The sequence below is a fragment of the Elephas maximus genome, chromosome 8 (genome assembly GCF_024166365.1).
Source record: "Elephas maximus indicus isolate mEleMax1 chromosome 8, mEleMax1 primary haplotype, whole genome shotgun sequence".
NCBI lineage: Eukaryota > Metazoa > Chordata > Mammalia > Proboscidea > Elephantidae > Elephas > Elephas maximus.
The window spans coordinates 35190001-35215000 of NC_064826.1; the positions used below are offsets into that span (position 1 = coordinate 35190001).

General features: G+C 35.8%; 1 protein-coding gene across 10 annotated transcripts in view; it reads right to left on the bottom strand.

Annotated features, from left to right (window-relative positions):
• FOXP2 (forkhead box P2) overlaps nucleotides 1-25000 on the bottom strand; it is a 636455-nt gene that overhangs the window by 44679 nt on the left and 566776 nt on the right. For 7 of the 10 annotated variants that reach the window (XM_049894628.1, XM_049894626.1, XM_049894637.1 and 4 more), the window contains 5 exons: nucleotides 22130-22267; nucleotides 20793-20981; nucleotides 19097-19262; nucleotides 4790-5003; nucleotides 2950-3054 (listed from right to left, as the gene is read on the bottom strand). In XM_049894628.1, the coding sequence (XP_049750585.1) occupies nucleotides 2950-3054; nucleotides 4790-5003; nucleotides 19097-19262; nucleotides 20793-20981; nucleotides 22130-22267 (812 nt within the window). The remainder of the gene's footprint in view (nucleotides 1-2949; nucleotides 3055-4789; nucleotides 5004-19096; nucleotides 19263-20792; nucleotides 20982-22129; nucleotides 22268-25000) is intronic. The other 3 variants (XM_049894635.1, XM_049894634.1, XM_049894633.1) reach the window with 3 other exon arrangements.

A 25000-nucleotide genomic window follows, 5' to 3' on the forward strand; every position in this document is an offset into this window, starting at 1 on the left:
AATACGTTAAATCATACATACACACACATATAAAGATAGACAGATATACTATATGAGCCACTGCCCTCTGATGGCTTTTCATTTGGTGCTGAGTGAAAACAGAGGGATTCTACAAGTTTATTTTGGGATCCAACATGAGCAAAGGAATTTGGTACTCATAATTTTCTACTATGTTATTTACCTATGAAGGCTAAATAATAATCATGGATGGCATCTTTGTATTTCAAATCAATGGATAAGTTATCTGAAACTAAATTAAAGCTGAAGCTATAAATTAATTCCCAATGCATTTTACAAACAAAAATGTCACAATAATATTTTCTCAAAAATCTTTATAATAAATGCTGGATATAAAAATATGGGAGAATTGATAAACAAGAAAACTAAGAGTAAAAACTTTCAGTTTTTTTTGACTTGCCTTTTTTTTCCCTCCAAAAAATCTTCAGACATCTTCATTATTACAAAACAAAGGCAAAGCCTTTCAAAATAAATTTGTTTAAATAAATTTGATACCTTGTTCATTTCGCTTCCCACATGGATACTAAAAAAAATTTTGTTCTGAAAAAATTGAAGTTTACTCATTTAATAAAATATAATCTCTTCAAATGTCACGCCTATTTTAAAGAAAAAGATAACACCAATATGGAAAATATGTCTAATTAATATTTTGTTTCAGTATAGTATACTGGCACTAGCTCTATTAACAGAATTTATCACAGATCTTTGCATTAGAGAATCTCAAGCATATCATAACAAAAGTGGACTCAGATAAAGGCCTTAAAATCTACTGTCATTAGTTCTGTCATCCCTATAAAGTTAATGGGTTGGAAAAATGGTCAGTCTTTGGAATCAAAGTTGATATTTAATTGAAAGGAAATGCTTTAATTATAATTTCTTCTGTTTTTAAAAAACACTGGCATGAAATTGAAAAAGACTCATGGAGGGTAAAATGAGAGATCACACTCACATGTTTGTTAGTAATAAAAAATATGCAAATGCTTGAAACAAATAAAACATATCTTTTTCATGTACAATAATGGAAATCATATTGAAGAAAATACATGCATATTTTCTTAAAGATAAATTTTCAGTTTTTTCAGAAAAAGCAACCTGAAGGAATAAAATGTATGATGACTGAGCTGATTCTATGGTTTAAATGACCATACTTAAGAAATAGTAGCAGAAGTCCTTTAAATAATCTTAATAATAAGTAATGATACAATCTATCAATAAGTTTATTTTGGGATCCAACATGAGCAAAGGAATTTGGTACTCATAATTTTCTACTATGTTATTTACCTATGAAGGCTAAATAATAATCATGGATGGCATCTTTGTATATAATATATTCAAAAAATAAATAAAATTAGTTATTAAGAAAATTAATAGCCTTACATTCTGTCTTCATTTTAACGAATATTTTTCTTAGCAAAACGTTAGCAGTTACCTAACATTTTTAATGTTCTTTTAGCTTAGAAGAGTATAATCAATTTCATACCTAACAAAATGGAAGCTCACAACTGTTTTGGTATAATAGAAGCACTAGTTTTCACTTAAGGCCATTCACAAAGAGCTGTAATGGTATATGAAGCACATTTTCTCTTAACTGGTCAGAAACGAGAAAGGGTTAAAAAAATCCTTGTGGAAGTCTTACTGTAATTCAGTTATACAGTTATTATGATGCCAAGTGCTTGTGCCTTGTTGTTAAGGTGCTTTTGCTCTATACCCTGTAGTCTACCATTTGTAAACACATCTTTTTGATGTTTCTGCCAACATCCTGGCAACAAAGCAGTGCAATTTCAAATGAGCTAATTAACTTAATTGTTGATGAAGCATGAAACAGTTCATTCACCCTGTTAGCTGCACCATGACAACATAAGAGCCTCAGCCTGTGAAGTTACTCATCTCCATAAACCTATCTGTAGCTGTTTAGATCTCTCATATGCCAGAATTGTGTGTAGAAGATGTTTCATCAGAGATGCATATTCTTATTTGAAAAAGAACCCCTTAAGGATTAAAAATATAATAATAAAATCTCACTGTTGGCAGAAATTAAGGGTGCACAAAGTTTTGATTTTAAGCTAAATAAACCACGCACTATTTTATACGAATACTGTTTCTTCATGATTCTGAGGGCAACAACTACTTGAATGAAATATAGTTATTGACTGAAATGTTTGCCACTATTTACTTTCATTTTTTCTATTCTTGTGGCTAAGTGTATATTAAATATCATTCCTTAATGGTACTTAATATGATACTTAATAACTATCATTATTTAATAATATTTAATGAATTCAATTGTTTAAAATAAGGACTATAAAGCCTGCAAATGAAAAAAAAAAACATGCAAAATATGTCTGTTTTATATATATATACATATATATATAGGAGCCCTGGTGGTGTAGTGGTCAAGAGCTCGGCTGCTAACCAAAAGGCTGGCGGTTCGAATCCACCAGCCGCTCCTTGGAAATCCTATAGGACAGTTCTACTCTGCCCTATAGGGCTGTTGTGGGTAGGAACAGACTCGGCGGCAATGAGTGTGGTGTGTATATACACACACACACACACACACACACACATATACAGTGTAAAACTGTAACTATTTAATACTACCTGAAATTTTTATTAGAAATTTTTGAAATTTAGCACAATCTTGTCTTGCAAACATGTCTCCCAATGATGAATGACACTATGATACTGAGCTAATATTATTCATCCATTCAAATATATTTATTGAATGATTTGTAAAATATTTTCATGAAAAGATGAGAATGAAAGTCAACCTTCTTAGCCCGACTTTGCTCACCCACTTGTTGAGAGCACACAGAGTTTACAGCAGGCCTCACGACAGATCTTTACCTTCCTCCTTCATCTTCCTTTTACTTATTTACGACAACAGGCCTTAAACTCCCATACACTTCCCCCTCAAAGAAAGTAAAAACCTACTTTAAAAACTGTCCAAAATCTTCACAAATGCTTTCACAACCTGGCCATTTGCAGACTCCATGGCCATAGAGAGTATGACACGCCCCAGTCTCCTCATGTGACGAGCTGTAGCAAAAGAACACAACGTCAGATTCCTCTCAAAAAGCCATAATCGTTGCAGGCTGCTAGTGCCTGTCAGGTTACGATCAGTGACAAACAGGTCAAAACAGGTCAATTCAGCTCAGAGCAGTCAGAAAAATTTAATCGTTCTATTGAATAGTTCAACTGCCAAGGCTAGATGATGTTCCAATTAGAGGAGAAATAGAGCCAAAGATGACTGTTAATAAAGGATGAAAAACTAAGAGGACCGTATAATATCATATGCTAATCCTGACCTTAATGTATCAAATGACCTGAATGTAACATTTTACCTCTAAATAAAAGATATATATTCATTCATGGTCAAATGAAGAAAATGCATTTTTAAGAAAACAATAGGAGAGTCACAGCAAGACTTTTGGAAATGTTCTTTTAAAAGAAGATGTGGACCTTTAGGATCATTTAAATTGTTTAATATTTATGCATGAAGCATATATATTTATATTAGCTAAAAAAGTTAAATTAAAAATTCCACTTGGGAGCAATATTCACTAGCTGTATCCTTATACAGTTATTAAAGACTTCTGATCATGAGTATTACATCAGATAGATCCCAGAGACATCGTCCAACTTCTGAAATATATAATCATTAAATTAATCTCAATTAAAACAAGGGTATGAAAGCATTCAGAGGCATTCCATTTTATAACAATGCGAGCTAACAAGAAAAAAATTTTCCATGATACTCCAATTAAGGCCAAAACATCACCAAATTACAGCATTCTATTTTAAACCGTACTGTAATTATTTTTTTTGAAACATTATTTATTTGTCACAAGAACCTGTTGCAAATAGGCAGATAGTCTCATTATGTAACAGAACATTATCAATCCACTGTACTTCATAGGAAGTTTACAGCTTTATATGAGTCTAAGCCGCTTTGTTAACAAATTCTACAGTAATGTTTCATCTCTTAAAAAGATACTTTTCATGTTGAGTAATATTTTGGCTTATACACTTGATATAAAGCACTTTAAAGGATTTGATTAGATAGCTGTATGCCTGAGTAAATGCAACTGAAGGGACAAGAGTACATTGGTACCCCTTTCACAAAGGCACACAACTAAGACAAAACAGTAAGTTGAAAAATTGTTTAATGTCATATACTCAATGTGAATAATTGAGTCAAAAATTTATCTCTTTAGGAGTTTTGGGTCAAATTTATTCAGAAAGTTCCCACTATAAGTTTGTTTTTTATAAATTTATAAGTCCCATCATGCCACAACAATAAATAAGACAAACCAGATCTTTCATCTTCTGGTTTATTACACCTGTGTTTGTAAACATATGCATACCTAGTCTCTGATTTCTAAGCACATATCTGAAACATGTATTAAGGGAATATGTATGTATCTTTAATAACTTGAAATTAAAGAACTGGCTCTTAGCTTGAAAAATGGTAAAAGGTACTCACAGCAGTCAGATTCACCACAACATCTTAGTCATATAAAATATATTTACACAATCATTCCAAATGCACTTATTAAAAAATAAATTTCTTCAGGCCAGCTCACCAAATGGCTGGCATTTGAACTTTATTTTGTACTTAAAATGAATATATAAGAGAGATAACCTAAAGGTTATTTAATTTGTTGTTTTACACATTTTGCCTCAAGTACATAGCCTTGTTTTTTTGTTTTATCAATTGTGAAAGTAAAATTTGGTGATAGATGACCATGGAATATATCTTAACAAGCTTTACCTGTCTCGCCTTGCATTTAGAACTGAAGACTGTCCATTCACTATGGAATGATGAGTTATTGGTGGTGATGCTTTGGAAGTGGTGGAGGAGGTAGTCGAGGAGGAATTGTTAGTAGTGAGGTCTAGCCCTCCATGTTTAATGCCATTGTCTTCCATACTGTGAACTCCAGTCACTTCTTTCCATAACTGTTGGATCTCAGCAGGACTTAAGCCAGCTATGAAATGAAAGAAAGCCCCACTAATACAAAATGGTAAAGTTTATACAACGAGTTCAGTGCTATTAATGAATTAATGCCAACAAAAATAGTGATGTTACCAGCATCATCAACATACAATAAAAAATCACTTTTACTGCATCAGTACCATAGCTCTTCTTCTTTTTTTTTTTTTTAGTAATATTTTATTGTGTTTTCAGTGAGGATTTATGCAACAGTTTAGGTTCCCATTCAACAATTTCTATACAAGTTGTTCAGCGACATCGGTTATATTCTTCACCATGCATGAACATTCTCATTATTTCTGTTCTAGTTGTTCCTTTTCCACTAATCTAGTTTCCCTGCCCTCTTAACATTTTCATTTTAAAGTAATTATTGATCATTTAGTCACATATATGTGATTTTTTAAAGGAACACAGTACTTATGGGTGATATTCATTATTTTTTGAGCCCTTTTATTATTTAGCTACAAAGTGACCTCAGGTCTCAGTTTTGGTTCAAGGTTTGAAGAGTATCTCAATAGCCTCTGGGAGTCTTCCAGTTTCAACCAGTCCATTAGGTCTGTTTTTTTTTTTTTTGGAATTTGAGGTTCTGATCCACATTTTTCTCCTATTTTACCAGGGTCCATCTATTGTGTCCCTGATTAGAATGGTTGGTAGTGGTAGCTGAGCACCATTTAGTTCTTCTGGTCTTAAGAGTAGATGAGGCAGTGGTTTGTGTAGACTATTTGTCCTGTAGACTAGTTTCTTCTTTGACTCTTTGATTTCCTTCTTTCTCTTTTGCTCCAGATGACTAGAGATCAACGGTTGTATCTTAGATGGCTGCTCACAAGCTTTTAAGACCCCAGACACTACTCACCAAACTACGATGTACAACATAACTTCATGAACTATCATTACGCCAGCTGACTGAGATATCCTACAAGACCATGGTCCTCATCCCTCAAACCCAGAAATCCTATCCTACTAGGTGTTTGGTTATGTCTAAGAATGTTAGCTTTTGTTTTGAACAACTAGTTATTTGCTAAAGACTACCAGTTTAGGGATAGTATTGAGAATAACAGTATTGGGAATAATATTAAGGATTAATAGAAGGAAAAAAAAAGCAAGTTATATTTAAAAATTAAGCTATTCAACTTTTAACAGTAGCTTTTATTTTTATTAGAAAGAACTAAAAGAGAAACAGATTTTAGAAATATTACAAAGCAAAAATTTTTTTTTTTAAAAAAAGGAAAATGAAGATGTCAGGAAAAAATAGTAGATAGTCAATTCAAAAGTAAAAGGAGATTTGAAAATTATCTGATTATTTTGATCTCAGAGGGGTAAACTGGATAATTGTGTCTTATTTTAGGGTCCTGAATAACTCAATATGCTTACCTACGTGGATCTATTAAGCAGATAATATACAGGCCTCTTATTCATTTTATGACTGATTACAGAATAACTCAATTATTCATTTTAAACAATTCTCTGGTTCAAATTCTGCAAATTCACCTAATTTATATGAGAATGAAAATGGACAAATTAAGTATAATTCTTCAGTTTTTAAACTATAATTTTGAAAAAAGGTGTTGAGAAATTATTGTTTAAAGTTATTTACAAAATAATACTTATACGTGCCAAGTATGCCTTCATGTATCTTTTATGCCATTTAATCTTCACTAGGGAGTTGGTATTTTTATTTTACCCAATTTACAAATAAGGAAACAAAGGGTGAGAGAAGTTTGATAACATGTCCAAGGTCACAAAGCTTACATGTGGTAAAGCTGTGATTTGAATCCAGGCCCTCTGACTAAAGTGCCTTTGCTCTTAAAATACTATATTAAGAAATATGAATACTAAATTAAGAAATAAGGAAGATATGCAAAGTGTAAATTGTAACTGCTATAATTTATTGAGCATTTATTATATTCCGAGTGCTTTACCAGGTGCTTTACATTCATAATCTCAGTAAGCCTCACCTGAGGTAGTTGTTAGGTGCCGTCTAGTCAGTTCTGACTCACAGTGAACCTACGTACAACGGAACGCAACATTGCCCGGTCCTGCACCATCCTCACAATCATTGTTATGCTTAAGCCCACTATTGCAGCCATTGTGCCAGTCCACCTCATTGAGGTCTTCCTTGTTTTTGCTGACCCTCTACTTTACCAAGTATGATGTCCTTCTCCAGGGGCTGATCCTCCGTGATAACATGTCCAAAGTATGTGAGACAGTCTCACCATCCTTGCTTCCAGGGAGCACTTTGGTTGTACTTCTTCCACGACATAGCCATTTGTTCTTTTGGCAGTCCATGGTATATTCAACATTCTTCTCCAACATCACAATTCAAAGGCATCATTTCTTCTTTGGTCTTCCTTATTCACTATCACATGCACGTGAGGTGGCTGAAAACACCATGGCTTGGGTCAGGACACCTTAGTCCTCAAGGTGACATCTTTGCTTTTCAACACTTTAAAGAGGTCTTTTGCAGCAATGCAACTCATCTTTTGATTTCTTGACTGCTGCTTCCATGGGTGTTGATTGTGGATCCAAGTAAAATGAAACCCTTGACAACTTCAATCTTTTCTCCATTTATCGTGATGTTACTTATTGCTCCAGTTGTGAGGATTTTTGTTTTCTTTATGTTGAGGTGCAATCCATACTGAAGGCTGTAGTCTTTGATTTTCATCAGTAAATGCTTCAAGTCTCTTCACTTTCAGCAAAGTTGTGTCATCTGCATATCACAGGTTGTTAACGAGTCTTCCTCCAATCCTGATGCCCCATTCCTTCTTCGTATACTCCAGCTTCTTGGATTATTTGCTCAGCATACAGATTGAATAAGTATGGTGAAAGGATACAGCCGTGACACGCACCTTCCCTGAGGTTAGGAATCATTATATTTTACAGATGAGGATGCTAATTTCAGAAAGATTAAACATATTGTCCAAAATCACTCAGCTAATAACTGATCGACAGAATTCAATCTGAAGACCCTGTGGCTCCAAAATCTATTCTCTTTATTATCATGATCATTGAACACGTGTAATATAAGGATGGAAATGCTACTTAGACGCCATCCATGCCCGGCCCAAACACACATCTACATCAGATACTATAGTGACATTGTTTAATTGAGAGGCAGCGGAGGATGGGGCAGGATGGAAGAGGTAGAGGACTAAGGGGCAAGATAACAGAATATGATGGTGAAGGAAGTGAGCCCTATCAACCCTCCCCTGCAAGTGGAAAAATCACTGATCTAGATGTCATGGTGTGTAGCCCACAACAACAGAAGAATCCACATTGTTGCAAACATAGCTTCTGGTCAAATTGTTCATCACAGAAGAAACCTTAAATTGCTGTGCCTATCACAATTTCATAGAAATAGTTGTACTGAAAGCTATCATTTTGGTGATTATTCTGGCTCCTCAAGATTTTAAGACACAGCCTGAGTCTAAAGAAAAGGCAGGATAATTGAGATTTCTAAAGTTATTAAAAACTTTTTTTTTCCTATAAAAAAATGAAAGGGGCTTATGTATTTTCTCTGTTACACAGGACACAATTCTTACATTGCTGTTAGATGCCCTGGAGTTGGTCACTACTCCTAGTGACCTTATGTCAGCAGAATGAAACACTGCCTGGTCCTGCACCATCCTCACAACTGTTATTATGCTTAAGCCCACTGTTGCAGCCACTGTGTCAATCCATCTCATTGAAGGCTTTCCTCTTTTTGCTGATCCTCTACCAAGCATGATGTCCTTCTCCAGGGACTGGTCCCTCCTGATAACATGACAGAAGTATGGGAGATGAGGACTCACCATCCTTGCTATTAAGGAGCATTCTGGCTGTACTTCTCCTAAGACAAATTTGTTCATTTTTCTGGCAGTCCATGGTGTATTCAATATTCTTTGCCAACACCATAATTCAAAGACTTCAGTTTTTTGGTCTACCTCATTCATTGTCCAGCTTTTGCATACATATGAGGCAACTGAAAACACCATGGCTTGGGTCAGGTACCCCTCAGTCCTCAAAGTGACATCTTTGTTTTTTAATACTTTAAAGTTATTTTTAAAAGTGTTAATGCAACAGTCATTTTATTTCTTGACTGCTGCTTCCATGGGTGTTGATTGTGGACCCAAGTAAAATGAAATCCTTGACAACTTCAATACTTCTTCATTAATCATGAGGTTGCTTACTGGTCTTTTTCTTTTTTCTTTATGTTGAGGTGTAATGCATACTGAAAGCTGTAGGCTTGGATCTTCATCAGTAAGTGCTTCAAGTCAAGTTTTTACATAAGGATCATTAGTTATTGCTTTCATTCTAGCTTTCTCCTAGAATCTGAAACTTTTCTGACTACCTTTTTGATGATCTGTCTGTATACATTAGGTATTCTAACAGCATAACTCCATCACAAAATCCTTTTTTGTAAAAGGATCAACATATCTTACACATCAGGCCTTTCACCATCTCACTTGCTGCCTGTGCTCCACGGTCGATTCTTGCCTGGACCACTGCTATTGTCTCCTGTCTTCCTACTTCCACCTTGCCTTCATATAATTTACTCTTCATAAGGCTTTTCAGAAGACATAGGAAAAAATCAAACAAGAAAAACAAAAATAAAACAACCTTACTGTAATGTATGAAGTGCTGCATTTATCGCCTGGCTCTTGCTGCCTTTCTGATGTCATCTTCTATCTCCCTCTCTCTCCCTCAACATTTCATTCTGTTATACTAGCCTTCTGCTACTTCTTGAATGCATCAAACATTTCTTCCCTTTCTAGCCTTTGTTCTTTCCGGCTGTTCCCACAGCTTAGGCCACTCTTGTTGCAGATCTTTGCAGGGCTTCCTCCCTCAATTAACTAAGATGATTCCAGGATCACCTCTGCTGAGAGATCTTTTACCACACTCTCTACCACTGTCTCTCCCCACTTTGCTTTCCATCATTCCCTGTAGCTTCACCCTGTTTTATTTTTCTTTAGAGTATTCACCAGTTTCCAAAACCATATTATTATTTCTTTGTTGTACTTGAAAGCTTTATACAAGTAGGGATTTTTATTTTGCTGGTTTACCCCCAGTGTCTAGAATGGTGCCCGGTATGTGCTCAATAAATATTTGTTGATTTAATTGATCATAACAGATTCACACAGTTCTTGAAGACATCTTGGTTCGCACATGAAAGCCCTCAGGCTCTTAAAGAAAAACAAAAACAAAAACAAAAACAGATGACATGAGTCGATTTCGACTCCTGGTGATCTCACACGTATCACGGTGGAACTGTGCTCTATATGGCTTTCAATGGCTGATTTTTCAGAAGTAGATTGTCAGCACTTTCTTCCAAGGAGTTTCTGGGTGGACTTGAACCTCCAACCTTTCGGGTAAGAGCCAAAAGTGTTAACAGTTTGCACTTCCCACAGACTCCAGGGCTCTTAAAGGGCTTACTGTTTGACTACTGGTGCAGTATAAGGCCAATGAGTGAATAATTTTAAGTGGTCCTAGTTTATTTAGATAGTACTAACATAGGTTGAGTAACTAATAATGTTTTATATCTCAGCTAAAGACTCTTAGATATTTTTAGAAACTGTACCAGTCAATGGCATTATTGGTTTTCTTTAAGAATTTAGTTAACCTAAGTTCCACTTACCTTTTAAAAGTAGATTTCCATTATACTATCCACTTCTGTGGAAATTAGTGATATCACCATATCACAATGATATGATAACAAATTGTTAGGCACTTAGTAGGCCCTCAATAAACATTTGATGAGATGAATAATAACTTGTTCACTAACCGAATAATGATTCTTAATTACAAGGAGACAACGGCTTTTAAATATTATAGATAAAGGGCAGAGAATAAATGATGTTAAAAGAGTATTTCTCTTAGCGAGGGTGATTCCCAAAAGTGTCTGCATATTCGAATCACCTGGGGATATTGTAAAACTCCCAAAACCCAGGCCACAACCCAGACCAATTAAATCGCAGTTACTATGGGTAAGAGACAGGAATGAATACTTTTTGAAGCTCCACAGGTGATTCCAATGTGCAGACAATTCCTGGGGAAAGTTTTTTTTTTTGACAGTTTCTACATGTAAAATTTACTGACATTGATTACATTCTTTGAGTTGTGCAACAATTCTCACCTTCCTTTTCTGAGATGTTCCTCCCTCATTAAGATAAACTCACTGCCCCCTAAGGTTCTCATCCAACCTATGGTGTTGCTGTTGTCAATTTGATCCCATATAGATAGTTCTTAAAAGAGCATAATGCTCAAGGCAGACCTTTTTACTAGTTAAGCCAAGCTATTTTTTTTATTTTATTGCTTGATTTTAAGAAGACTCCAAGGGATATTTTTCGTTCAAGGTTCAAAGATTATCTTAGGGCAATAGTTTTGGGGGTTAATCCACCCTCCATGGCTCCAGAAAGTCTACAGTCTATGAGAATTTGCAATTCTGGCCTACATTTCCCCTTTTTGATCAGGATTCTGCTGTATAATTTTTGATTAAAATGTTCAGTAATGGTAGCTGGGCACCACCCAGTTTTCCTGGTCTCGTGGCAAAGGAGGCAGTTGTTCATGGAGGCAGTTAGTCACACATAACACATCATCCTCCTGTCCCTGACTCTCCTTCTTCCTCCATTGCTCCAGGTGAATAGAGACCAACTGTTGTGCCTTGGATGGCCACTTACAAGCTTTTAAGACCCCAGGCACTACACAATGAACTAGGAGGTAGAAGGGAAGCACTAAACGTATTATTAGGCCAATTAACTGGAATGTTTGGGGAAAGTTTTTAAAAGTAAAAGATCACCTTGCTCTCGGAAAATATTTTATTCTAAAAAGTATTTACCTCTTTTCTGTAGATAGAAATACTATATATGAATATGAAACAACTAGCCAATCAATTTTGTACAATTTGGAAAGTTTTATGAGTTTAAATTGATGGTTTGCAAAAATTAATTTAGGTTATTTTTCAGACAGCAATTTAGTAAGTTCAGTGTTTCCTAAACTGTGTACTATGGAAGAGTACTCTTCTGAAAGCCCATAATCTAAGAGGCCGTTGATCTCTAACCTGGAGACTCATGATTCACATTCGCATATAAAAAAGCTCTGAGATGTCTAGAAACAAACAAACAAAAAAACTTAAACCTTTTCTTTAACTAGTGTTTTACAAATATATTTGGGAAAAAAACTTTTTACAAGTACGCTAACACATTTAAATACAGATATAGGCTTGTTGTTGTTGTTAGGTGTCCTCAAGTTGATCTTGACTCAGAGCAACCCCATGTCATAAAGTAGAGCTGCCCATAGGGTTTTCTAAGCTGTAACCTTTATAGGAGCAGATCACCAGCTCTTTCTCCTGTGGAGCCACGGAGCGGGTTTGAACCGCTGACCTTTTGGTTAGCAGCTGAGCACTTAACCACAGCACCACCAGGGCTCCATCGGATACAGGTTTAGGATTCACAAATTGATCTCCAGCCCAGAGCCAATCATTGAACTACCAGACTGCCTATATGGCATCTTCATACAACCTTTAATGGTTGTCTGAAACTTTACACGTTCAAAACTAAGCTCCATTTATACAGCCTTCTGCCTTTCCCTTTCCCCAGCTCATTCCTCTATCAGTCTTCTCCGGGTAGTTTTATTTAATAGCTACTCCAATCCCTGGAAAAGGACATCATGCTTGGTAAAATAAAGGGTCAGCGAAAAACTAGAAGACCCTTGACAAGATGGACCGACACAATGGCTTCAACACTGGGCTCAAGCATAGCAATGATTATGAGGATGGCGCAGGACCATGCAGTGTTTTGTTCTATTGTACGTAGGGTTGGTATGAGTCAGAACCGACTTGAGGGCACCTAACAACAGCAACATATAGTACTCACATTGTCCTTACAGGGTAACAGATGTTTATAATATATGCCAGGTACTGTCCTAAGGGCTTCACACATGTTAATTCTTCTAATCCTACAACCACTATGAAGTTGGGATTATTATTACTATTATTATCCTCATTTTAGATGTAAGGGCACTGAAGCACAGAAAGGTTATGTTCCTTGTTGTTGTTGTGTGCTGTCAAGTCTATTTCGATTCCACCCTAGAGCTATTATGTGCCAGAGCTTCCTCACATTGTCAAGTCATTACTCACATAGTCCCTTCTCAGAATGCCTTCCTTGGACAACCTGTCTAAAAGTACAATGCCTCCTCATTTACCACCGTTGCTTTATTTTTTCCTATCCTCACTTTTATTTTTCTCCTCTTTACTCATCACTATATATTTTACTTATTTTTAAAAAATAACATATATATGTATTAATTTTGGTGGCAATATACACTACCAAACATACATCCATTCACAATTTCTACATGAATAGTTCACTAACACTGGTTACACACTTCACATTGTGTCACCATTCTTTTTCTACCCAGACTGTTTCATCAGGTTAGGCTCTCTGCCCCTTAAAGTTCTCACCTGTGCTTTAGATTAACTGTTGTCAGTTTACACTCGTATAGATAATTCTTTGTAAGAGTGCTATACTCAAGGCAAACGTTCTTTACTAATTGGGCTAAACCATTGTTTAGTTTAATGATTGCTTCATGAGATAGTTTCAGTTCAAGGCTTAAAGATTATTTCCAGGCATTAGATTCAGGGGTTCCCTCAGTCTCAATGAACCCAGTAAGTCAGGTTTCCATTTGAGTTTGAAGTTCTATTCCAGGTTTTTCCTCCTTTTGGTCAAGATCCATCTATTGGATCCTTAATAAAAATGTTCTTACTTATTTATCATTTGTCTTCTACACTAAAATGGAAGTTTTATGATGGCAGAGATTTTGTCAGTTTAGTTCACTGCTATATCCTCAGGGCCTATAAGAGTGCCTGCAGTGAGTGAAAGTTCAATGAATATTACTTGAACGAGTTATTCAGTTGGCCAGAACACTAGTGTGCTGGTAAACATAATCTGGGATTCAATGGACGAGGCCATCATAGAACAATGGTCAACTTAAAATCCTAAGTGAAGATTATACAGTTTCCTTTCATAACTTATTTTGAGGTTATATATAATGCTTCTTGCCTAAAAGTTCTGCAGCTTTGCAATTTTAAAATTCCATGTTCTGTATGATGACTTAGGTTTCTTCTTGTTCACTGCCAGTACTACAAATAAGCATTAAAAGATTTGCTGTATAGGAGCTGAGTGACTAAAATACAAATTCCTAATCAAATTGCATGTAATACCATGGATAAAGCAATTTAATAATAATTCTTTAATTCTGCATTCAAAATGTGCGGAGTAACTACCAGGTGCCAAGCACTGTGCTAAGAATTAGTTGAAATTTGATAACATGTATTTAGATTACACATTCTTATGGCTCACAAGGTTTAACAATTTCAGTTGTTTTCCTTATTAGTAAAAGTTATATTAGCAACTTTTTAACCCACAAAAATAAAAGATTTTTTCAATATTCTTTCATTAACTTGTCTAATAATTTCAAAATATTAAATATTTTTGTAATTATGATGTAAAGTAACATATTATGAATTTTTAATGAGCTTATTTAATGGTACCATGTTTATTTTCTAGGGTTTCTTACACCAAAAGTGAATTTTGGTAGAAGTATTTGAATCACTTGTATATTCTGTTAAATCAAATCAATAGTCAATACTTTAATTTGAATTATTAAGATATTATATAATACGCACTTTTCATTTTAAATTTTACATTGGAAAAACTGATATATACACATGGCCAAAAAAACTGAAATCACAGAAAAGGTATTTATATAGAAAATGTAAATTTCCCTACTACCCTGTCCTCTGGGTCCCCAGTTCTATCCATAGGCAACCAGTGGTCCAGTTTCCTGGGTATCCTTCAGAGATCTATGTGTTCTGTTCATTTGTAATTGGCCAAACCTAATATATTATTGATTTATATTTGACTTTTTTTTTAGGTGCTGTTGATTAGATTCTGACTCATAGTGACCCTATGTGACAGAGTAGGACTGCCCCATAGGGTTTTTTAGGCTGTAATCATTACAGGAGCATATCGCCAGGTTTTTCTCCTGCGGAACCACTGGGTAGGTTCTAACCCACAACCTTTAGGTTAGCGGCTCAGCACTTAACCATTGTGCCATCAAGACTTATTATATTTTACTAGAGGCCTAATATAACCTGCAGGTACAATATCCATTTTTAAAATATACATCTAACAAGATTTGAACCAAATACACATTTTGTGCAAATGCCTAATAGTAGAGAGTGAAAATAGACATTTGACTGAAGCTGAGACCAAAGACCAAAGAAACCAAACCAAAAAAAAAAAAAAAAAAGGAATTCATCTGATATCAAAAAGTTCCTATTATTATTTAAAAAAATTTTACAGGCTGCATTTTTAAAACATTGAATTCTATTACAATAACAATAATATCTCAGTTCTCCTCGTAAAATTTTAATGTGGAAAGTAAACATTCCTCTTTTAAGTCTTCCTCTCAAGATTACAGAATTGCCAAATAGAGCTTTTTTAAAAAAGACGTATGATCTAAACGAAATTAAATACATTCTAAATACGTTTACAAACTGACAGACACCTGGGGGATTATGCTATCTAGTATACTAGACAATTCCTCAACGACTGGAATTATGATATAATTTAGTCTGTATTGGAAACCCTAGTGGTGCAGTGGTTAAGAGAGTGGTTGCTAACCAAAAGGTCGGTAGTTTGAATCCACCAGGCGCTCCTTGGAAACCTATGGGGCAGTTCTACTCTGTCCTCTAGGGTTGCTGTGAGTCGGAATGGACTGGACGGCAAAGGCCTTGGCTTGGGCTTAGTCTGTATCATTCTCTCTCATTTATGTTTTCCCGCAAAACTAACCCAACACACTCTTAATATTTGTACATTTATTTAATTATTTATGTTAGTTTTGTACATAAAATTAACAGCATTCACAGGCATCTTTACAGCCTTTATTCTGCAATAAAAAAATACACATTTAAACTTCAACTCACTAATGGAATTTTAGCATGTAAAAGGAGGTTTTCCCTCCAAGTTAAAACTGAAGATTTACAGATATTTGAAAGGGAATATTTAGATGGAACAATAATCTGCATAACATGAATTGTTTATATTGCTGATGCTGTTACCCTGATTAGATGCAATATTAATCAATGTGAGCACAGGATCACTGATTAAGCAAAAGATCAAGGATTTCAGAAGTGGTGCTGACGTAGGCATTTGGCTATTTGGACTTCTATAAGCAGAGAAAGAAATCAAAGCCAAATAGCTGTTTTGGCCTGAACACCGAGGCCAAACACTAAATTTCAGCACATTCCTAATTCAACATACACGGTATTATTATATTTTATTTTAGAAGGTTTTATTTCCTTTATTATTCAACAATTGTCTAATTCCAAGCTTATCTAGTTCTCCAAAGTGTTCACAATATAGCTGGATATCTAACACTCCCTGTTTGGGCTTTCAGATTAGTAATGAAAATATTATTATATTTTAAATAACTTATATATTCAAAAATATAAAATCTTGAGAATAAAATAAAAATTTTATCATATATATGACAGAGCATATATTCACAGTGAGACTATGAATATAATGCTATTGGGATAAATACTACGTAATGTCAAAAAACATTGCCCACTCTAATTTTGGCATCTGGCAGCTCCACTCTGTTACATGGGGTCACTATGAGTTGAAAATCAACTTGATGGCACTTAACAACAACACCTGCACAGTACTATGAAGTTAACGTCCTTTTACTGTAGCTGGTGTTTCTGACATTCTCCATCTATGTTTGGCTGATGGGTTTTCGCAATAGCACTTTTCACAATTACCTAAACAGTGAAAACTACAATAACGACTCCAACTTATGTGGGACAAACCTATATCATAAACAGGTTTCTATGAACACCTATTTTAAACTTTCTTAAAATGTTTGTTGGAATGGCTTTACCAAATATGATTACGGTAGCCATGCTCTTGTATTAAGGAGTATCTTGACTCATGTGGCACCAACAAGAACTTTAGTCAGTGGACCAAGTACATTTTGATCCCACATTTTATTCAAATGAATTTTTTCACCTTTATTAATGGAAATATGTTTTAGTGATTTTATCTCTTTGCTTTAAATAAGAACTTTTCTTCATAAATGTAGATATGTTTTTAAATTTACTTCCTTTTCCACAATGTTCTCCACCCCATGCATTTTATCTCTCATATAGCTCCTGAAGAATGGAAATAGGAGAATGGGGGGGTGGTGGTGGTGTATAATTTAATCATAAGAAAGCTCAAAAATAAGAGAAAGATTTAATTTGAAGACTATTAAAAGTCTTATGTCATAATAAATATCCTTGTTCAGTGAGATATTTATATGTTCACTTTGGAAGAATGTAGATCTTCCAAGAAAATGGATCAGATATTTCAAGTAAGTTAAATTTTGTTTCTATGAACAGCTATTTTAAACTTTCTTAAAATGTTTGTTTTAATGGTTTTACCAGATACAATCACGGTAGAGCATGCTTGGCTGTTAAGGAGACCCTCATCATTAGAGCCTAATCCAGAGTTTATCAGGAGAAGGATCTGGTCATTTACTTCCGTAAACCCTAGAGCCTAGGAAACCCTAAAGAGTCACTATGAGTCAGAATCAACTAGAGGGAACCCAATAACAACAACTCAGATTTTATTTAGAATTTAACTTGAAAAAAAGGATGACGTAAACTTATTTCTTCTGTTTTAAAGAAGTTTCTACTAAGGAAATCTATATTTAAATTGAATTATCTTATAAACTGCTTTCTATTTTTTACCTTATTTCTTTACTTGTGCTCAAGTTGCATTTATTTTTCAAAAGAGTAATAATTGGTGAATACAACATTGATTGTGATGGCAACACTACAGTTTATTCCAATTCTCTTTGGAATAACTTAGAGAAGTGGGTTTACTACCTTGTTTTCCCTTCACTGTGTAAACTTTATCTTTCTTGATTTTCTAACAGTACTTCAATCAGATAAATTACAGGATCTGATGCCAAGTGAAAGATGGAATGCTTGGAAAAATAAGCCAAGGAGAGAGCAATTTGCTAAATAAAGCAAAAAATATTTACAACAATATTTTTAATTTCATGTGCCACAAAACAATAATTACGTGTATTGTAAAGATTTTTATTTCTCATTTTAAATTTTTGTACATTTAATTATTTTATTATTTTCTTCTGTGTGTAGTCAAGAAAATGTACAGCGAATACTACTACAATGTGAACCTCTCTGTGACAAATATAATTAACTAGAATTAAAGTTCATTTGGATTAAAGTTTGCTCCAACCAAATCTGAATACAAATTAGAATATCCTTTTATGAAGTTTAATGGCATACGACTTTTACCTGAATCAATTTCAGTATACTGAGTCATTTTGCTTCCCATTTTCTTTTTTTTTACTTAGAGCTCTTCCCATGTCCCGAAAGTTAAATGACACTCATATACAATTATATTACCACAAAAAATTCAAAGATTTTCTCATTAAAAAAAAAGGAATATAGTTGAAATCTTCTTTAAACTATAATTCACAATACAAGCATGGGCAAAATTATTTTAGAGAAAACAGGATTAATATGGTCACATGTCATAGGATGGAGCTCCACAAAGCATAACTTGGAATGTGCTCTACAGAAATGCATGAAGCCTTTGTTTCCTACATGGGAATTGCACTGTAATGCACAGGAACTTCTTTTTCTTATCAGTTGTCCACCAAAACTCCTATCAGGTCACTTATGTCAAATGGCCTGCTGTTAGCCTGCCCCTAATCTAATATCCTGCATATCCTCAGTGTATATTCAACAGTAGTTGAACTGTGTTGCTCTTATAAATTATTTCCCGGCCCTAAGACTAAAAAATACACACTTAATATCTAACAAAACACTCGACAGCAGTTTTACTACCCATTTGAAAGCAGTGTGCAGTAAAATATCTGAGTCTCAAGAAAATGGGTTGTGCAACCATGTTATCATCTTGTAATAACAAACTTGAAGGTCATAAAAAACAAAATTTCTCAAGGTACAAGGTAGACAGGCCATGACATGGTAGAAAATGCAAGATCAGAAATGAAGTGTGCAAAGCATTTTGTAGGTACCTTGAGGCAGCGACTGGACGGGGAGTGCCGCCTGGCCAGGTGGGATGGAGATGAGTCCCTGACGCTGAAGGCTCAGCAGATGCTGCTGCTGCTGGAGTTGCTGCATCTGGAGAAGCTGCTGCTGGAAGACAAGCTGCTGGGCTGCCAACTGCTGCTGCTGCTGCTGCTGGTGGTGGTGGGGTCAGAAAACCCAGGCCAGTCAGCGGCAGAGAACATGGTCTGCAGCGACAGCTCTCACACAGGCAGAAACGTACACCCCTCTCACTGCCCTGGTGAACGTGTGAATGGTCATTCCACAGTCAAAGTTCAGGGTAGAATGTGAGCACGTTCCAGATTGTCAGTTGCCTTTCTTTCAAATATTAATCAGCAGCAGAGGAACAAGGAACTTGCATTAAAAGAGTATGGAAAAAGGTCTAGAGAAAGTATGTAAAAGAAGTTCCTTTTTAATCAGCTTATGGCAGATGATAATAAATTTATCTAGACTAAAAGAACGACACTGGATACAGTCAACTTCAACAGCACTCTTTTTTTTTTCCAACTGAATAAGTTTGATCTGCAGAGCGCCATGACTGTGGTCTCTAGTGATCTATTAGTAAACTAGGATGTAGCCTTCATAGGACAGGCCTGTTAGCTTGCTCTCTCTGTCCTCTCTGGTTGGAATATGTTAAAGCTAGAATTACATTCAAGGCAAAAAAAAAAAAAAAAGTGCCCTTATTATAAGGAAAAGTATAACTTCCAATTTTGTGAAGCATTACAAGACAAACCAGAGTTCTTTGGACTCAGGAGGGTATGAGAAGGCAGTCACACTTCAGAGGAAGACAAGCTGCTGTGGAAGACCTTTTCTTTTTAGTTTGGGGAGAAGAGAAACTTCTGATGCGCTCACTGGAAAACAGACTGCATAATGGAGCAAGTCATGTGGATTGCCCAAAGCCTCCGGAGAAATAAGGGAGCAATTTCTATTCTGTAGTTGATGGCTGTCTGCAATTCTATTCACAAATCCAAACAGAAACAAAGCCTCAGGAGGTCAAAACTGTTTCCTGTACGTTTGCATAATGGGCAGCTTGAAGACAACGGCTCTGATACCTGCTGATCAATTTAACTACTTCAACATGTTTTGTTTGTATTATGTTTATATTTGATGCAGTTTGCTGACAAGTGCAAGCTAGGCCTGAGAAGCCAGCTTGTCAGTTTGATTTATGAGCATATCAAACTGTAACTTTCTACTCGCCACTCCAAACCTACAGTAGCAGTTCATTAATCAGGGGCCTGTGACTTTGAAATCTGTGCTCAACCAGTTTCTCCCCTGGTCCCCCTCTCCACCCCCAACAATAGGCTAAATTTGCATGCATGTTCTCTGAGCTGCACCACTGAGAAAAATAAGGTTCCCTCACTAACTTAGATTCTTGGTGAATAGGAGATAATCAGTACTTTGTCCACCACACAGCTTGCTCTTTGTACACTGTGGTTCATTAGTGAACATGAGATGACAGAAACACGGGATTGGAACTCTCAAGTCCATGCTACAAAGGAGAGCATGAGAGTTCTACTGTCACTGTTATTAAGCTCCGAAAAAATATATAAGGCTGCGTCTTTGACAGCAAGAGCCTTGTTACAGGCAGATCTAAGGCCCCTCCTGCCTCTCCCTGCCCGTCTCCACCCCTGGCTGCTATGCACCAAGGAGATGACCAGACCCTACCTCTTTTGCTTGCTTCCCAGGGTGCTGCTGCTGCTGCTGCTGCTGTTGCTGCTGCTGTTGCTGCTGCTGCTGCTGCTGTTGCTGTTGCTGCTGCTGCTGCTGCTGCTGCTGTTGCTGCTGCTGCTGCTGCTGCAAAAGCTGAAGATGTAACTGCTCTTGCTGTTTCTTGTAAAACTCTTGTAGTTGTTGCTGAATAAACCATTTTGACTTTAATAAATAAAGGCAAAAGTTTCATGTATTATAAATCTCCTAAACTCTTCTAGACTGGCACAGGGTAGAGTATCCATTAAGATTCACCTCACAACAACAACAAAAAATATGTATTGGATCAAAGAGACAGATCTAGATACATCCCCCCCCCCCCCGCCCCCCAAGGCAGCTCTGCCATGTTCCAATCCAGAATCCAAGATACCCTCAACAGAAGGCACAGAAACTCTGTATCCGAAGGGCCAGAGCCTAATGAAAGCCTGAAGTTATTACACCTGACGTTCTGACGGCACGGAAAAATAGCTCAAACTCCAACATTGGCAGAAGCCAACATTGGGCAGCATGAAATCAAGTTTCTCGATTCTCTTATTGGAGAAAAAAAAATTTAATATATCAGATGTAAAGAAGAATATCAGGCTTAGCAATACAGGCAGCTGGTCTGTAGTAATCATGACAGAAGACAGCGAAGTAATTAAATACAGAAGAATTCAGGTAAGACACATTATTTTCTCTCTTACAAGTATTTAACATAAGGGCCATTTTAGATTATTCTCCAGGCTCCAATAATGTCCACACTAGCAGTATTATTTATGTTTTTAAAAAGAGATACATTTCATGAGTCTGTGGTTTAGCTGCCTAACTTTGATCTAATAAATATGATTCTTCTCTTCTTAAAGGCTGAGTATATTTGGAAAGGAAAATTCGAGATGTTACTTTCTCTAGTGTAACCAAGTAGCCAATGCAAATTTCATGTTTAAATGAACTCATAGGGGTGCTAAATGTGACAAGTTTTGTGAGCAAGAATTATCCATAAGTCCCTTTGCACTTTTACTGATAAGTCTACAAATGAAATGTACCTTAGCATTTGAATATTTGAATATCAATTTATTCCATGTTCAAACTGTACCTCTGTCTACTCCTACCCTAGACTTGAATGGATTTAAAAAGACTAAAGGAACTAAATTTTCTTACGCAGTGTGCAATTAAAATGCTGTATTTGTGTTCTAGCACGTTGCTAGGTTGACCCTTTCAAATGGAGAAGGAATTGTTCATTATGCCCATGGTACTGTCAACACGGGTGCACACCTTCTGAGCCAGGCTAGTGCACCAAAGCAGGTAACCCACATTACCTGCTGCAGCATGACTGCCTGCTGCTGCTGGAGAAGGGCTTGGAGCTGCTGAGGAGACAGGACTTGCTGCTGAAGGATCTGCTGCATTTGCTGAGGGGTGATCACCTGGGGAGTCATCATGGCCACTGACACAGGCACCTTGCACAGAGAGGGAAGGACAAAGGGTGGTCATAATCAAATGCCTCTCTGTTACCTACTTTGCACCGATATGTCATCTTTCATTCATTCTTTGGCAACGATGGCCAATGATTTTTTTATATAATGACTATAATAATATTGAAGTGCCATAGTACTTAGACACTAGCTTTCCAGAGGCATCAGATTTCATCAGACTCAAGTTTTATGTTCCATACCTCTTACCTATTGTGCTAAGATGTTTGAGCTCTGGCTAGTATACTCACAAAAAACCAAACCCATTGCCACCAAGTCAATTCTGACTCACAGTGACCCTATAGGACAGGGTAGAACTGCCTCATATGGTTTCCAAGGAGCAGCTGGTGGATTTGAACTGCCAACCTTTTAGTTAGCAGCGGAACCCTTTACCCACTGTGCCACCAGGGCTCCCTGGCTAGTAAAGTATAAGTCATCACACAGCGGTGTTCTCCATACTTCATAACTGATAATCTTTTCAGTGTTCTAATACTATAAGTGAAAAGCCTTTGAAATGCTTTAAAATCGTATAATGAAAATGAGACAATCGGAAATAATGCACTTATACATACTCTTATCCAAACTAGTAAAAAAGCATATGTGTAGAATATACTTAGGCATAAGACACAATTGCCATCTTTAATAGTATTGGAAAATGCATATAATAATAGATATAGTACGTGTAGTAATTTGTATAGTGTGTGTGTATATGTGTGTGTGCATCTCCAGAAAAAATAGCAGGCTACATAGATAGGTCCTCTGAAGGAAGGAGTCATATAGCTAGCATTCTAGCTTCTTTTTCACACATTTTTTTTCAAGCCGACTTAACCTATACCAGAAAGTCCAGCAATGTAAAGATTGCTCAAAGGTTATTCATTAAACTAGGAAAAAAAAAGTATTTTGCTCAAGAGTTCCTTCCCATCATTTCATTTTTCCTGAAGATTCTGAGAATGAAAAATGCAAAAAAGAAGAGAAAGTAAGGAGCGGGGAGAAAGATACAGGGGAGAAAGAAGGAAGCAAGGGCAATCAGAAAAAGAGACAGAGCCCTAGAGAAAGAGAGAAAAGATGTGGAGAGATAAGAAGAAGATGGCAAGAAAGGCAGAGAGGAGAACTTTGTATAAAAACCAGATACGCGTTCAGTTTGGTGGCAGTTGAAAGCATTGCTTGTATTAACCAGCACCTAACCAAACAGCTTGTCAACTTGCCAAGTTTGCGACGTTTGAAAATGCAATCACTTTCTTTCCTAGAAAAAACAATTGACTGTTACTGTAAATATTAGCAAGTATTTATATAAACAAATGCACGAGAAGACATGTGTCTTTGAAAACAGAAAAGATTAATAGATATGGTTCATAACGCATTTTAATGGCGATTTCTTAACACCATTCAAACTCTTCCAGCCTGGCACTCTGTGTTATAAAGACAAGAGATGGAAATAATGGAAAAAAGGTGAGAAGAAAAAAAAGGAAATCTAGGGTGGATTAATTTCTCTTCAAAAAAACTTCATATTTAATACTGAGAAATAGTTGTCTTTTCTATCCCATTTTGAATCATGAAATACAGATTAATTAGATCTCATTTGGTAACCTCTGAAAAAAGAATTACATTATGACAGAGAAATTCAGTGACTTTCAAAAACGCTACTGGATTTTTAAAATCTTATTAGCATATCTATAGATTTGAGTTCATCATAACAGAAAGCATTCCGAAATGTATGCTGTAAAATGAACTGGAACAACGTGTTGCCCAAGTGTTTGGTTAAGAAATTAATAGTTTACTTAATTGGTTGTTCTTTGATAAACACATGAATGGTTAGAACAAGCAGTTTAGGGGAAAAATATTTACCTACAAACATGCCTTTTCTTCCCACAATCAGTTACCTCATATTGTCTTCAAATAACAATGAACCGTACTGAAATGAACGGACCAAGAAAAATAGACAGACATGTTAAACTTTTAAAAGGCTGCCAGTCCATATATATACACACACATACACACACACATATATAATGTACCTATATGTATATACGTGTGGTATGTACATATGTATCTTCTATAAAGTTTAGCATGTGATGGGAAGCTTGTCACTTTTCAGCATATGAACGGTGGTCACTCATTTTATCTCTACATTGACAAGTAAAAGTACTTAACGTGTAGCTAATAACAAACACACTTTATAGGAAAAGCTTTGTGATGGAAGCATGCCACAATAGACCCCAAGTTTACAGTCAGATTTCAGCCTATGTGTAGTATATGACTCTATAACTTGTTGCTACTGTGACTGATTTGGTGGTATAAGCTTACTAAGCAAGTTTTCTACCTTCACATTCTTTAGAATTTGTTAGCTCTTTTTCCATGGTTAGTTATTTCTGGTTATAGTTATTTTTTTACTCTTAAAATGCTAATAGTTGGTGAGTATTTCCCTTACAATTGAAAATTTATGATGTAAAAATAACCCATCACACCATTGCAATTCTAAAATCATATGTATTCAGGGCTCACATGCATGTGCTGTTTTGCAAATTTTAAACAGATTCTGATCTACACTCTAGGAAACTGCCACCTAAAGGTGACAATACACAGACATAAAGATACATATAAAGAGAAGCCAACTGGCCCACAGCTAATTGAACACTCTACTTCCATAAGACACGTATAAAAAGCACAAATTAAAATTAATTACATATGTAGGAAAGCACAGGGGCACTTCTGAGGGCTTTC